The sequence below is a fragment of the Centruroides vittatus genome, unplaced genomic scaffold, assembly GCF_030686945.1.
Source record: "Centruroides vittatus isolate TY-2023 unplaced genomic scaffold, ASM3068694v2 contig_680, whole genome shotgun sequence".
Taxonomy (NCBI): domain Eukaryota; kingdom Metazoa; phylum Arthropoda; class Arachnida; order Scorpiones; family Buthidae; genus Centruroides; species Centruroides vittatus.
Window position 1 is genome coordinate 2328436 of NW_027122427.1, and position 17336 is coordinate 2345771.

Sequence of the window (17336 nt, forward strand, 5' to 3'; positions counted from 1 at the left end):
ATTTTTTGCAATCGGACTTTTATTAATTATTTTTGAATATGCCACATGCGATTATTGTATTACTTTAATAATATATCATGTACAGTACATGTTTACCTTCTAATAAAAAATATTTATTTTCTACTCACAATAAAAAAAACTTAATTTTTTATTTCTGAGTATAACATCCTAATTTTAAAATGTCCTGTTCCTCATCACCCGGCCGCTCCATTGTGGGTCTGGCCGAACCCGTAATGGGCTTGCTTAAAGAGGCCCTCTTAGTGCCCACAGGGCAAAAGAGTTAACAAAAAATCGGGGAGGAGGACTGTCCGGGTCAGCAGTTTTGAAAAGGTGGCAACACGCCTCCAGAGCGGTAGGTACCGTTTTGACCGCTCTTGAGGCGTAGGCCGCGTTTCTTTATGCAGCGCTCGAGAAGCGCTTTACAGCGAACGCACTGAAACTGGTTCCTAATTGGCCAATACTGCTCGTGACGTCATTTCGCTACGCTCGCTGCATAAAGAAACGCGGTCATTCTCACAGACTACTTAAAGAAATAAAAAAGCAAATCCTGTTAATTAAATATGTCCAATAGTACGAATGACATTATTTAAACGAACCCCCAAAATGTTTTCCTCTGTTTCGCTCGAGAAACGTCTCCTGCGTTCATTGACAAAGAAGTTTTAATCATTTTCCTATCTGACCAAATAGCATTTTTACACCCAGTTTCATGGCTCTTGTTTTATATATATATAATATACTAGCTGACCCGGCCACGCGTTGCTGTGGCTCAAAATATATCTATTATAAATGTATAACACTTCCCCCATGGGGGGAATTTCAAAAAATCCCTTCTTAGTGTACATTTTCTTGACGTACCCTATTAAAACGCAATCAAAAACGCATCTAAAATAGTATAATAAAAGCCGAGTTCTTCACAGTAAGCCTTAATCCCGTCACTTTTCCCGCTGGGGAATATCGAAAAATCCCTTTTTAGTGTATATTCTGTTGACGTAACCTATTAAAACGCAATTAAAAACGCAAAAAACCGCATGTAAAATAGTATAATAGAAGCCGAGTTCTTCACGGTAAGCCTTAATCCCGTCCATCTCCCCCCACTGGGGGGAATTTCGACATGTATATTATATAAAAACACGTGCGTATTCGAATGCAACGTTGTGTCAAAATTTCAAAGGAATCGGTAGGAACAAACGAACGTTATATTTTATTTATATAGATAGAAAATGATCTGCTTCAGTCCATTCTCACAGAAAAGCAAACTTAGGTCGTCGGAAGTTAGCGCCATCTGTTGGACATAAAAGCCTTAATTCATATATAAATATATTTTTGAAAGGGGGAAATGGTGTAGGGGTATGAAAAATAGATAGTAGCCGATTCTCAGACCTACTGAATATGCATATAAAATTTGGTAAAAATCGGTAAAGCCGTTTCGGAGGAGTAAGGTAACTAACATTGTGACACGAGAATTTTATATATAAGATATATATACTGTATATATATATATATATTTGCAGAAGTATGTGTAGTTTATTAATATAATATGATATATTTCATTTTTCATCTGATTATGTACGCGATAACGAAGAAAGTACAAATAAAAGTTCTGCTGTAGTTCTATTAAATTACTTTTGCTCTATTTCAATAAGACTTTGAAATATAATAAAAATACAAGTTTTTTGTATCAAAAAGATTTACTTTATTGTTTTTTCTCGCAAATTTTCATAATTATCAATTTTATATAAGGCATTTTTCCTGTCTTAGTGGGGACCAAGAGGGCCTTTTATCAAGACTATCGGGTATTTGATCAGGTCCATAATTGGATTCGTTCCCAGTTTTCTCGGAGCGGTAAGCCGACACCATAACAGCTCAGCCATTTGACCATCGAACTATAATAAAATAATATAAAGTATTAAAGTAATGAAAAGTTTCAGCTGAACTCTTAGAGCTAATTATTTTATTAAAATTAATTAAAAATCATAACCAAAATATAAATTTTTGTTCTCAAATGGTTCTTCTTTATTTTATAAATTAATAATAAACTTATATATATATATATGGGCTCATAAAATTCTGAATATTCTATATACAAATGTCTATAAAGGAAAATTTAATAGAGCTTTACATAATTAATTTAATAGTTATAAATACATAAGAAAAACAAATTAAATTTTGTAAAGATTATAAGTAAATATTACTAAAGTAAAAAATGTATATTTATATTGATATAACAGGATATCGTGTAATAAAATTGAAGTTTATAGGATATAAATGCGATGATATACAATATATCCAACTCTAGATGGAAGCACTTATTCGCTCCGAACAATCGAATCTTTACGAAAGCTGTCATGGAAGAGGAAAGATATTTTATTTTTTAAGTTAATTTGATTGCATAAATCATTTTAAAGGAAAAATGCAACGAACAAATAATAAAGGGCAAACAAAATTAATTCGACAACAATCGCAATTTAAGGATAAAGGTAATAAAACGTCCCTTTTTTCAGCGCTGTGTGATGTAACTCGTTTTCGTGTTTTACTATACGAGAATTTCTCTATTAAAATAATTTTTTTTTAACATTCGTATTAAACTTTATAAGAAATATTCAATGATTAAAAGTTAAAAATTGCACGTTTTGTAATAGAATTTTTAAAATTTATATATATTTTTTTAAATAAATAAATTTCGTTTGAATTAATAAATGATTATTACATTTCATAAATAGAAACTTAACCGAAACTGAAACTTACACAATTATGACGTAATAATTGTTTATTTGTTATGATTTGTTTTTTAAATAAAAATGATTAAATTATATTATTTAAATTGAGTTAAATTATGCGAAAATTTAGTTAATTTTTATTCTCAGACGCAAAGTTTTATTCAGAACTTTGTAAAATAAATTTGATCCGTTTCTTTTTTGTTTTTTTAACCGTTCAATTGAATTAATTAAAAGTACCTCTGACAATAATTGTAATGCATTATGAAAATTTAATTTAGTAACATAATTTTTATATGTTTTATAGATTATTGTGAAGAGTTCTTATATTGAAATACGTAACCTATTATTTTTTTTTTATACAAAGTGTTTAATATGTTTTTGTAGTTGCTAAAATGTAAATTTTAATTAATTTTAATTGAACTTATATTATCATGTTATATTGTATTTTTTGTTTCTGAATAATAATCTTTTATATTAAGGAATTTTCACGAAATACTCTGAAAGGAGAATAGAAAAATGTTTTATAAGTAAATCAGATTTCTATCAACATGCTCATTATATTATAGAACAGTTTTGTTATTTGTATAGAATTATTAATGTAGCTTTAGTCTATAAATAATTACAATAAAATTTAATATCATGTACTGTACCTTTAGTAATTAGACAAGGGAGATAAAATGCATTTATAGGCAGTAGCATAGCTAGAAATTTTAGTCTCCTAGGCAAAATATGGTAAAGGACCTTCCAATGTTTAGGACAGCTTCTCTATGTTCATGATGTTATTCTTAGTCCTTTGCCCTTTCAGAGGTTGTGGTGATATTATGAATTGATGTCTTTAATTGTATCCTTCCATTTTTTACGGTGTTGCGCTATCTGAATGGTCTGGTGTTGTATGTCTCGTAATTGGCATTACTTGGTCTGCCCACCTATTCCGACATCTCGTGATGTTATAGGAATCTAAAAATTTTTAAGTTGCCAAATTTAAAATTTAAAATTGTTTAAAAATATTGTAGGTAGGTATATTAAAAATTTCTTTTGTTGTAAGCAAGTTTAATGAGTAAATGATATAAATACAATATATGCTTTACATCCACCAAATAAAAATTTCAACTTTATCATTTTTGTTAAATATATCTCATGTAAGTGAGCCATTGGACAACAAATTCTTTATTGTCATATTGTTAACTAATTACAATAAGACCATGTTTTTTCAAAACTGTAGAGTTTTGAAACAGTTATGCTTATCATTTTGCACAGTTGCAAAATGACAAGTATAATAAAAAACAATAAACTGTAAAAACTATTAAAAATTAATTTTAAATAAACATATTTATCTTTCCTAGTTGAACAATAAAATATTTATACATACATAAACATCTAGAAGTATGATATTTTTGTATTAAGCCAAACGATTGCTGGGTTTTCAAGATATTAGTAGCCCAAAAAATCCAGCAATCATTTGGCTTATTATAAACATTTTTCTTATATAATTAGAAATTTTCATATTTATATTATTCCATAGAAACAGTGCTCTGGTCTGGGCCCTTAAGTTATGTGTTCTTAAGTGTCACTTAACCTCACTTAATAATAGTTATGCTACTGCTTATGGGACATAATTAGAATATTTTAATAATTATGTTCTTTTAATTTAAGCTTTGAGTTTAATTTGTAATTGAATTAGTGCTATTCTATAACTGAACTTTATAAATAATTTTATATTTATATAGTTACGTGATATAACTTACCAATGATTTATTCTTGGCTACAGGAATAAATCATTGGGGTTACAAGGGCAAGCTGAAAAAAATTCTGACTGGTATTTTATTCTTTTCCAGCCAGCACTAGGTCTATTAGCTATAGTCCAAGTGTAAAAATTAACAGTAACCTAAGATTACACGATGAAAGCAAAAGCATATATTATATATACTGCATATGGGCACTGTTGACAAGCTGAGGGGCCTTAACTACCTTTTAGCCCCTCTCTATCTATGGCTCTGTATTTATATTACATTTACCTTCAGTAGTCATATTAGATGTATTTATTGGAAATAATAAAAATATAATATAGAGAATGAAGTAAATTCAAAATAAAATAGTTTTTAAATCTTACGAGGGAATGGCGTGATGGTAGGTCATTGATTTTGATCAAGCTCTGTGAGAATATAGTGCATCCTCAACATATGCTAAGGTGCACTACTCAAAGTTTAAATGAGAAAATTGAGGTTGAAAATTGCATAATTACTTAAAAGCTTCAGCATTTCTACAATTTAGTGTGACTGGTGGCTCTGTGAGGGTGTGCCAGTTTCATAATCAAGAGGTTGGTATTTTGAATCTCATTGGTATCAATGAATTCTTCCTAAAACTATTATTTTCACTTTATTCTTAGTATTTTTAAACCATTGCCAGAAAGAAAAAACTGATTTATTTTTAGAAAACTACAAATGTACAATAAACAGGATAATAAAACAATAAAATGGACCAGTTTCAAATAACAAGTCAACATCAAAAGCAATTAAGAAACATCTCCTAACAATATTTATTTAAAAACAAAAACATTTTCTGTATATTCATGCAAGTACTTAATTGTTTCAAAGTAATCAATATGTTGGGAGAAAATAAATTAATAGTCTGTGATGAACTTATTCATATTGGGGAAGAAGACAAAGTCTCTTTGTAACATTTGTTGCCAAAGAGTATGACATCAGTATCCATGTTAATGATCCAAGATTTTCAAATATAATACAATACGCATGGTTCTCCTCCAAATTAGTTGACGACAAAGAAAAGTTTTAAATGTTAATCTAGTTTGTTTTTCCAGTGACATATGTAAATTGTGTTATTGTAAAAACACTGTATTTATTCAATTTTCACATTGTAGAAATGTTTATTGTTTTGCATACTTCTATGATAATTATCATGCACGAAGTTGTGCTCTCAAAGAGGAAACAAATTGAAAAATGTTAATAAAAATTTGTTTTTATTAACAAAATTGGTCTTGAATAACAATAATTTTGCTTATATCATATCATTTTTTCAAATAAAATATAAATAAATATTATGTACAAATTCTATATGTACAGTACATGAATGTTCAAAAATAATTTTAAATAAATGTAATAAATTTAAAAATAAGCAGTTATTACACTGGAAAAATAATGTGTAGCACATCATGTATGTGAGCTCTAAAATGTGTTGTGTTGCTTGTTAGTGTTGCCACCTTTACAAAAATCGCTGACCCGGACAGCAAGTCAGGCTTGTTCGAACAGTCAGTCAGTCAGTCAAGAAAGTTTAGGAGGCTGTACCATTGACTTAGCCTTGGAAATGAGGAAAGAAGAAGAGTTGAAGTGGAGAAGAGGGAAGACGGGATAAGAATGTCAGGATAGCAGGAAAGTAGATCTATGAGCAGCCAACACCGAGTCCCATTTATAAATCCAAAATCAAAGAATACAGTGGGTAGGTGAGTGCCTAACATAAACAGTGAAAACGCTCCATCCTGGAATTACAGAACAATTGACAATACATGAGATGTAAATGAAAAGAAGTTCCTGACGCACGTGGAATGTTGTTTTACAATGCGAAGAATAACGTGCATGCTGGTTCTAAATCAGTTACAGTTAGGGACAAGGGACTTGCGTAGGAGTAACATACAAGCAAAGAAAAAAGAAAAGATCGAGAGGCAGGTTGCGCATCACACATCAGCATAAACAAAGTAACATGGCAGTTGAGTTTCAGTGTGAGGTCTTTCATTGTTCAAATGGTGTAAATTTATAACAATATTTGCAAGAACTTTGTTTCATCGTAATTTCACAATTTCCACAAAATTCCCGGACAAAATTAATAGTTCACCCAAACAGTGAGTTAATTCCTGGACTGTCTGGGTAAAAACCAGATGGGTGGTAACACTATTGGTGGTGCTTGGAACATAATAACTCTTATTACTAAAGCCAACCACTGCTGTATGCCATCGGGCTATATATAATGGCTATAATAATAATAAATTATCAAACAATTTGACACTAGAGGCATTAGGTGCCATCTCATATTAGTGTTGTTTGTTTATAACTGCTTATTTTTACAAAAGCAAGGCATCCCTATGGGCAGCCTCCTATTGGGAGACTTACGTGAATTAATCATACACTGGTTAGAGCATTTAGTATTATTCTCTATCTTACCATACATTATTTTATATAAAAGATACATCATCATCATACTAATAGGGTGGCCAGATGTCTGGCTTTTTGCCAGATTGTCGGGCATTTGACTACTCTGTCCTTCATCTGGCATCACCTTGCGCTGGACATCAATTTGTCCTCCTTTTTGGGGTGTGATGAAAAATGTGTACAGAAATAGTTCAGTTCTCCCTTCAAAGGAATTGAGGAAGCTGGTTAACATTTCCAGATGGCCCACACCACTTTAACCTAGTGGCACTTTTGCCATTTTCTTCATTAAGAGGCCAAAGAACTTCAGGAATGTTTACAAATTGGTCACAAATGTTTATTGGATGAGGGCACAGCAGGGATGAAAGGTCTAACCAATCATCCTCAGACTTTGGCAGAATTCTACTTTTAACTGGACAGAAGTGCATGTGCAGCTTGGCTTTTTAATAAAATACTCAATGGTTTTTTCTTCTTTCTCAACATTTGTTACTTCATGTATGGTTTTTGACGTTTAATATTATCACTGATTATTGAACATTCCATACATTTATTTTTCTGTTTTCTATTTATACATGTATGTATAAAAAGATGGAAAGCATGGAGGGTGTCAACAGGGCATACGAGGGGTTAACCTCCCAACAGTGTCCTCCTTTGTAGGCATTGGGTGATGGCCACCCTACATACTAATAATTTGGAAAGAGCAACCAGACTTCAACTCCTTTTTACAGCAGGTCAATAATAACCCATATAGATTAACCTTAAAGGTAGATCAAGCAAGCGATACATGACATCATAAATGGAACACATTACATTTATAATTTAAAATTATATTCAATGACACAAAAAACCTTACACACGCTGTTTCTACAATTAAACTAATAAGCACAAACGTTTTTGGCCGTTTTGAAAGGCCTTCTTCAGGTGCACTAAACCAAATATATATATTGTATATTATTCAAAATTATTAAAGAATAATTTATAATGATATAAATTAATTTCCAAATAATTTACCGTATTTTACGGACTATAAGATGCACCTTTTTCTTCGAAAAATTGCCTCCAATATTCAGGTGCGTCTTATAGTCCGTAAAATACGGTATTTTTTTAAAAAATTGCTTAAAAATTAAGGTGTGTTTTATAGTCTGTAGCGTCTTATAGTCCATAAAATATGGTATTATTTATTAATTACATAGTTGCTGGTATTGGTTTGGTTGTGTGTATTTATATGATCCCATTTTTTGAGAGTTACTGAATATGGTTATCAAAAGTTTGATTATGCAAGATGTTGAAACTTCGTGCAGTGCATGTGTGAGTGAACATCCACATTGAAGGTTTGATGGTGGGCATACATCACTATTTAGCCATTTATATATAGGACAACCCACATACTGGATAGGTCAAGTATGGGTACATTACATGGCTTTGAGGTTGTTATAAGGAGAGATTCCTGTATGAAAATGAATTTCCGATCATTGCAGCATCTGAGTAGCTTTGTTTGAGCCCAAAAACAGGTTATAGTTCTGTTCGAGCACCCTTTTTGCGAGCTCCATGGTAGGTTTTCCTTTCCAATATCTTCCTGGGGCTCAGCTAGGTGGCTAGCACGCATTCATGTTATGGCTGCAATGTATCTCATATTCACCCCTTTTACAGGATTCTCTAATGGCACAGCATAGACTCCCAATTTTTCAAAGGTGGAGAGTTTATTCCAATCGTTGCAGATGAGTCTGCATAAATTCAGGAGAATAGGGGCAGGAGAAAGTTGTGTTGTCTGAATATATGGCAAATGTGTATGGAGAAGGGTCCAAGATACTGTACAGCAACGGTGGTTGAACTATTGACACCTCCCTCTTGTTACACAGTGTTTTGATTGGAAATAGTGATTCCCTAACCATTTTAGCGATGTAGCTAAAATCCGTCGAGGCGTTCCAAGAGAATAGGTCCAAATTAGATCCTACCTCGAGTGATAGTAGTTCCGATCTCGCCCACGTGTTCCACGTCCTTTGTTCGTCGCACAAGATTAATGAGGAGACTGATTCCTTGGAAACACTATATTTTATTTCTCTGCGACCACGGACTATTTACAAAGATCTAAGTTGAATAACTGTACAAATATGCGTTTGTCGTCGAGGCTGACTTCAGAAGGTCAGCGTACGAAAGCGTCTCTCCAAATCAGTGTCCGAGGACCAAGTGAGGACAGAGGGGAAAGGTCAAGCGGTGGCGCCCTCTGCCCTACACACTTTCTCCCTAGTGGTCCAGCGTATCGTATTCAGGAAGCGAACGGGTGGTCGGATGACGCGTCCTGATGACGTTTGTTTGCCTGTTGTCTTGGCAGGTGATGTTGGGTGTTGGTTGACGGATGGGATCGACGTGCTTGTAGGGTTCGTTCCGGTAGCGACATCTTCGTTTAGAAGGAATGCGGATTTTAATCTGTCTATCGATACCCTTTTAGGAGAGCCCGCGACGTCTATATCGAAAAACTTGTCGAAGTGGCGACGTACGCGGTAGGGACCAAGATAGGCTGGACGAAGTGAAGGGTGTGCTGCTGGGTTGAGTACAAAAACATCTGTTAGCTGTTTCGAGACGAAGGTGGTTCGCTTTCCATGTCGAGATGTTGGGGACGGTCTTAACGTACGAAGGAATCGCTGCAGTCGTCGCATGAACTCCGTCTTCTCCGCCGCCGGGGAATCCACTAGAAGTTTGCCTGGTAGTCGTAAAGGAGCGCCGTACAGCAGCTCAGCTGGGGATGCTCCAATGTCTTCTTTGATGGCTGAGCTTAGGCCTAGGAGGACGAGAGGCAAAGCTGTGGTCCATGGGGTCGCCTGTTGCAGGTGTGCTGCCTTTAGAGTGTGATGTTGTCTCTCGATTAACCCGTTAGCTTGGGGGTGGTAGGCCGTAGTATGACTGACTTGAAAGCCTAAGTAGTTGCTTAGCGATCTGAACAACTGGCTCTCGAATTGTCTACCCTGGTCTGTTGTGATTTTTGTAGGAATGCCGAAGCGTGCAAACCATGTGTCGATTAGTGCCTTGGCGACTGTGTCCGCTGTCTGGTCTGGTAAAGGCGTTGCCTCCACCCACTTCGAAAACCGGTCGACGGCGGTAAGAAGGTACCTCAATCCTTCTGAGAGTGGGAGCGGGCCGACTATGTCAACGTTGATGTGTTTGAATTGTGAATTTGGGACTAGGAACTTCGATGGAGGTGCACGTGTATGTCTGTGGATTTTTGCCTTTCGACAGGCCATGCAAGATCGTGACCATGTCTGACAGTCCTTTTTTATATTTGGCCAAATGTACCTCTGAGTGACCAGCTTGGCTGTCGTACGGGCTCCTGGGTGTAATAAGTTGTGGGTGGCCGAAAATACTTTCCGTCGGAAAGAGGGAGGTATGTAAGGTCTACAGTGACCGGTAGAGATGTCGCAGAACAGGGATTTTGTTGAACTTGGGAGGTGCATAGTTACAATTTTGAAATTTGGGTTTTGTTGCAATTCTGATAGTTCATCATCTTGTTGTGCATCTGCGATGACGTAGTAGTTAATGGATGGTGCGCCAATGGTGTTTATGCGGGACAGGGAGTCTGCAACGACGTTGTCCTTGCCGGATATATGCTGTAAGTCGGTTGAAAACTGCGATATATAGTCCAATTGGCGGAGTTGATGAGGCGACGCTTTGGCCAAATCTTGGAGGAAGGCGAACGTGAGGGGTTTGTGATCCGTATAGATAACGAATGGCCTCTCCTCCACTAGATGCCAAAAATGCTTGATGGCGGAGTAGATGGCTAGCAGTTCTCGGTCGTATGCGCTGTACTTTATTTGAGACTTGGTGAGGGTCCTGGAGAAAAAACTAAGGGGTTGTTTAACGCCGTCGAGCTCTTGATGTAAGACGGCTCCAATGCTAACGTCTGAAGCGTCTGTGGTTAAGGAAAGTTTGGCATCCGGTGCTGGGTGGGTGAGGAGGGTGGCTCTGCTTAAGGCGTCCTTCATGTTGTTGAAGGTGCTATTTGCTTCTTCTGACCAGACGAGGGGTTTGGTGCTGTTTTTGGTATGTCCACTCATCATGGCGTTGAGAGGGACCTGCAACGTGGCACATCCTGGGATGAACCTATGATAAAAGTTTATCATTCCTAGGAACCGTCATAGTGCCGTAGCTGTCTCCAGTCGCGGGAAATTTTGGATGCAATCCACTTTCGCTTGTAGCGGCCGTAGGCCTTCTGGCGTTATCCTGTAGCCCAGAAATTCTATAGATGTGGCGCCAAAAGTACACTTAACGGGGTTAATACATAACCCGTACTCGTTTAACCTGCTGAAGAGGGTGCGAAGGTGTCGTTGATGCATTTCTTGGTCCAGAGAAGCAACAAGAATGTCGTCCAGGTAACAGAAAACGAAGTCAAGGCCAGTGAGCACCATATTCATAAACCTCTGAAAGGTTTGGGCTGTGTTTCGTAGTCCAAAGGTCATAAAAGGAAATTCAAACAGGCCAAATGGAGTAATGATAGCGGTTTTAGGAATGTCGGGTTCATGCACGGGTATCTGCTGGTAAGCGCGTATCAAATCTATCGATGAAAAGATCTTCATATTATGCAGGATGTGGTTGCAGTCAGTGAGGAATGGAATTGGGTATCTATCCGGAATGGTGATGCTGTTGAGCGCTCTGTAGTCCCCACACGGTCTCCAATCTCCCGACCTTTTCTGTGTCAGGTGTAGCGGACTGGCCCAGCTGCTTTTTGAAGGCCGGCATAGGCCCTGTTGGAGCATAAATTCGAATTCCTTCCTCTTCCCTACACCATAATAAGCATATGCATAAACTTAGATGCAAAAAATCAGCTGTGTGTACTGTCAAATTCACGGTGCTCAACTCACTATTTACAGGATCTTGCATTGATGGTAGTTTTTCCTGAATCCAGAAAAACATCAATGTGGAATCAGGAAAACATCAATCAACATCAACATCAAACTTTCAACAATCCTTTTGACCTCTACTTACACATGGATTATCGTCATACCTTTGTTGCACATTTCCTGGAAATCAACATACACATACAGGATGGTAGAATTTACATTAGTGTACTATACCACAAACTCATGTACTGTACAATCTAATTTTCATCTCATCCTTCTCATATGATCCCTTCGAATACTGTATAAAGTAATGGCTTTTAGAGCCTTAATAGAAAGGGTGTTCACACACTTTTCTACTTTCAAGGAGAGAATTCATGAATTGTAGTACATAAAACATCTAGCTTTCCAACACAAGTACCTGCCTAGATTTGTGAGGTTAGCCTATTGGAGTGAAAGAATGTTACAGCGGTTGAGCGGTCAAACGGTCTTGTGGGAGTGGACAGACTCACTAAGACAGGTTACCATCAAAAACCGTTTAATAAACAATTTCCTTACAATTTGCTCTTGTTTGATGAGGTAGAACCACTCAAAGTGTGAAAATAATTGTCCAAAAAAAGAGTTCGACAAATGTTCGTGTCTATGTGACTTGTAGTTCGACGTGGACGGTGAAATATCCATAGGCCCTGGGGCATATAGCACATTCTTTGGCTGCTTCTCTCCGGGAGAACCGATGATCTGGAGATGGCCAGGAGACAGCAATTAACAATGCTTCCACCGGGTCCGAAAGGGGTCCTTTTTTCCAATGTTTCAGGAGCACACATGACCAAGAGAGGAAACTCACGCATCCAAGAACCCAAAATGTCCTTGAAAACAATGGTTTTATAATGTTTTTTTCCAAGTCGCCTCTCCATTGGTCTCTCATTGTCACCTGGTGCCAATTCGAAACCCGAAATGGAGGGCACAGGAGAGGTCAATGTCACGACTGAATATGATTCTTCTCTCGTTGCGTGTTCCTTGACTTTATTCCTTTCCATTGTTTTAAATATTTCAAAAAAAACTTCCATTGTGTAATTTAGATCTTTAATTTCGTCCCTTTGCATTGTAAAGGAAGATTTTTAAGATCTTGTTAACACCTCCATTTGGACCTCTCAGTCGACCCCCGTTCGGGTCCTCACAGATTAATAAAAAGTTTAGTGAACAAATATGAGGAGCAAGACCAAAATAAGGGAAAGGCAGAACATAAATTTAAGGCTGTGCAGTATAACAAGACCCTGAAGGCTATTTACCGAGAAGTAACAGGAGACAACAACCTTTCCTTGGTCTATATGGGACATTCCAATTTTTCATCACGACTGTTGAGTGTTGAACCAACAATTTGACATCATCAACGATGTTCCAACTTCAAGTACGAAGTGCTTAGTTCCCATAATTCCATTCTCAGCAAGATGGATTCCATTCATATGTCACACCAATTACCCACAATTCATTGGAAAGTAGCGGTCAACATATCTGTTAAGTACTGAGTGTGTTGAGTCAGCGTTGACAAAAGTGCCACTTCAGTGTTGAAAAAAAGGAACAACTTTTACCAAATGTTGAGATCAGCGCTTAGTCAGTGTTGAAAATTGGATTGTCCCCATAGAAAGAACCTCACCATCTATATCCTTCTTAGAAACCCAAGGACACTCACAATAAGATGTTCCTTCCAGGAGTATACTCCATACTGCTTCAGGACAACAGAGATAGCCAACACTTACAATACATTGGGACTACAATATGCCCATTAAAATAAAGTCTGCAAGAATATCTGATTTCAATTAATAGAAACCAAACTACTGTACTATGACTTTAGTTACATATATCTTAGATGAGGATGTTCAGGTAAACATTGATAATGCATGTCTCATTCACAACACATGAGAACCTCCTCTACTTAAGTATCTGGAAATGCTGGAAATTTATAAGGCCAGTAGAAACAACACAGCTATCAACTACAAGGACGACAACACATTATCCCCAGTTTGGAGGGTATTATTGGATATTTAATATTACTTCTACATCTCGATATTTACATTTTGATACAAATACATGACATCTGACAGCCAATCAGACATTTGTTTTATATTTTATATTATTACATTTCATCATACGTTCTATTCTGATATATATTTTTGAATAAGGGATGATTGCTAAAAGCAATTGAAAATGTTCCCTTTTATCCATTGTTGTTTTCCACAAACTGGATTTTTGGTTATGTTTTGTATATTATCCAGTATTTACTGCATTTATTTATTACTTAATATGCAAATATTTATAGTCAATATAAAAGCTATAATTCTTAAATCACAACCTAAAATTATAAACAGAATGTTTAAAGTTATTGACTAAAAAATCATTCACGTTCAACTTTCTGCGAGGAGATAGAGTGAAAGTTGGAGAGTGCCAGCATTAATCATTTTTAACTATCCTTTAATCCATCTGTAGAAATCTGGCAACTTTAATGTCATGTGACAAACTTAACATTCCTCTTGATGTGTTGATTTTTGTCTTGTAACGTTCATAAATTTCATATTTATTTCCACATTTTTGTGAATATAGACAAAAACAAGCCTATGTATATTTTGTACATTTATATTACAGATGTCCAATTATTATCTCTCTTTATAAGAAAAAACCTCACAGTACAATTTCCATTGGGAATATAATTTTCTGGTCAATTAGATTTATTCCAGAGGGCTTTGTATTCATCTGAAATAAATGAAGTAAACTGGAAATACAAATAAACCAAACACTTTATGCAGCTCATTGCTGGATTTATAGTATTACAGAGAGAAGAGAATCCAAAATACAAAATTTTAATATGTTTCAAGTATTTGGAAAAATTATGCAATTTATAGAATGATTTAGTTTTAAACAATATGAAGAATACAGTGAGTTCAGCGTTATGTACACATTTGCTTGTTGCATTTGTTTCAGCCTTCTCGAAACATTAACACCGCCATCACCTCCCTCATCAGAAGGGTGTTCTTGCTTTCTTCCACACAGGAACTGGCCAACATTGAGTTAAACAACATCAGTTTGGCAGTATGCTCGGCTGGCTTCTCACGTGCAAAATTTACGCATGTGCTCAGTAGGGTAAAGAAATCACTGTTTCCAAGCATTACACTTAACAGCAAGAGGGAGTTTTTGGTGGTTCAAACATCGTTGCCATACCTCGGACCCCTTTCAATAACGCATCTGCAGAATATTTAAGAAGTGCAACTTTGTACTACCACTAGCCCCACTTCCAAGCTTACACAAGCTTCTTTGCACAATAGAGACAAGTTCTCCGTGCTCAAGAAGTCGGGGGTCTATGCCGTTCTGCTGGAAAATCTCGCAACAGGAGTAAACACAAGATATATTGGGGCCACCACCACAATGCTTGCCAGCCACCTTGCGGAGCACCAAGATGATGTGGTGAGGGGTAAGCACAACACAGAGCTTACAAGAAAGGTACTCGAGCAAGGTTACAACCCGCTATGGTCGCAAGCATTTATGCTCAAGAGCTGTAAAGATAGAAAAATTGTTTACATCTGGGAATCTCTCCTTACCACCACTTTGGATGCATGCAACACTCCTACTCTCGATCTGCCCAATGTATGGGTCACGCTGTACAAGCGTTTGAGCACGTTTTAGCGTTGTCTAATACACATGCAGCGTGAGCTTAGGTCTGCGCATGCACAACTTCGCTACTCATGGAGCCAGATGCTCAATCGGTTTTCGAACGTTTTTGAACTTTTGTTTTGTGTTCTTAACGGCTTTGGCAAAACTTTATGCGTTCTATTCTATATCAGATTAGTTCTATTTAAAGTTTTTTCGGCAAATTTATGTACTTGCCTGATGACGATGACAATAAGGTTCGTCAAAAGTACTTGCGACAAGCAAATATGTATATAACGCTGAACTCAGTGTATTCTTCGTATTGTTTATACAGTATTTGGCGTGAAAATTATCATTGTGAAATTTAGTTTTGTTATTACTATAAAAAAATCAATAAGTTAGCTCCATCCAGTATAAATTTAAAGAACTAATTCATGCTAAAAAATGTTAACTACATATAGTTGTTGGCACATTGTTATTCAAACAACCATTTCCAATCGAAAAGATGGTAATAACACACAGGCCCAGATCTTAAAGTCCTGAAGAATGGGAGACAACTGACTAAAATAAGCTGTTCTTCATCATATTCAAAGGTGTAAATTCCCTAGAGGTGACTAAAAGTTAAAGGAAAGATGTCAAGGTGTCACTGTGAGGTTGCCAATCTGCGTGTATTAACAGGATATCTGAGCAGTTCTGAATCGAATGTGGGAGCGTTTGACAACTCTCCAGTTACAAAACAATTATCTCGGTTTTATTATAACTTAAAACTATAGCTTACAGTTACAACAATTGACAATCTGTAGGCGAATTCAGGTCTTCCAATTTATCTCTTTCTCTCATAGTGTGAATGTCCTACTTGAACTATCCTTCCTAGTCCCTTTTGGGAAGTTGACGGCCCCATGGCATTGATTGGAGAAAGTCTGTTAAGACGATGAGGGGTAATCCAATTTGATGTTGGGATGCAGAGAGTTTTTTTTACTGAGTATGGTGTTGCACAATAGAAAGGCAGGGGGAGAAGCTCTCTATGTCCTTGCAATTGTGATTTTTAAAACTTTTTCAGGTTCCAGATTGACCATTCCAATTGGTTGATCCTACTCATCTCCGCTTTCCAATTGGTCGTCACTCATTACTAAGTGTAATGAGATTGGAACCCAGATTGTGGGATGATTTAACATCATCTGTCAATTTGATCCCAATTGAAAATGGTTGATGTTAGGACTTACATTCCTCTATTGTTAAAATATGAGAAGTACTCCCTTTTCTTATAATTCCATTTAAACATGTCCTTTTATAGACATGAAATTACTATCTTTTTATTTGAACAGTTTTATAAAAAATTTTTATACAAGAAATTTTTTCTCTCTCTCGTGTGGTTCTGGTCTACTTCTGGAACCTCATCACTATCAACTCTGAGAAAGCATAAGTTCACGCTCTCTCAAGTCAGAAAGTTGACATATATGAGCTTATGAGGTCATCATCAGGTTTTTTTTTTTTTAACTAGTTTGATTCTCACATTGTCTAAGGAGTGAAATTACAATTTCACTCCTTACACACGTTAACGCTGAACTCAGTGCTACTTATCAGAAGTATATACAATTTCAATCTTGATAGATGAAAATAGACTGCCATTTTACTTTGTAATTATTTAGTCCTGATTTAGTCTTTGTAGCCTGATAAAGGAATCCAGTTGTTCATTTGATATTTACTATGTTTTACTCAGCATTATATTCAGCTTGGGCATACTTTTATTTTGTGTATAGAACATTAAAAATCATTGAACATACACAAATGGTTTTGATTCAAAAGTGTTCTAATTTCAATTCCAGTTTGTATTTTATTCTGTATTGAGTGCTGATGATAACTCATAGAGTCAACAATGTTTTAGTAATTAAAAAAAAGTAAAAGTAATTGGTATTGAGTATACCAATTACTGTTTTTTTAGTAGTTGACTAAATTAATTTTTTATAATAAAAAAGTCCACAAAACCTTTGTAC

At 35.9% G+C, this 17336-nt stretch overlaps 1 protein-coding gene across 1 annotated transcript in view; it reads left to right on the forward strand.

Moving 5' to 3' along the window:
- The first annotated feature begins 2311 nt into the window (after nt 1-2311).
- The window catches only part of LOC136980169 (uncharacterized), a 72772-nt gene continuing 57747 nt past the window's right edge, over nt 2312-17336 (forward strand). The window contains exon 1 of the mRNA XM_067276220.1: nt 2312-2477. Within this exon, the coding sequence (XP_067132321.1) occupies nt 2411-2477 (67 nt within the window). The 5' untranslated portion in view covers nt 2312-2410. The remainder of the gene's footprint in view (nt 2478-17336) is intronic.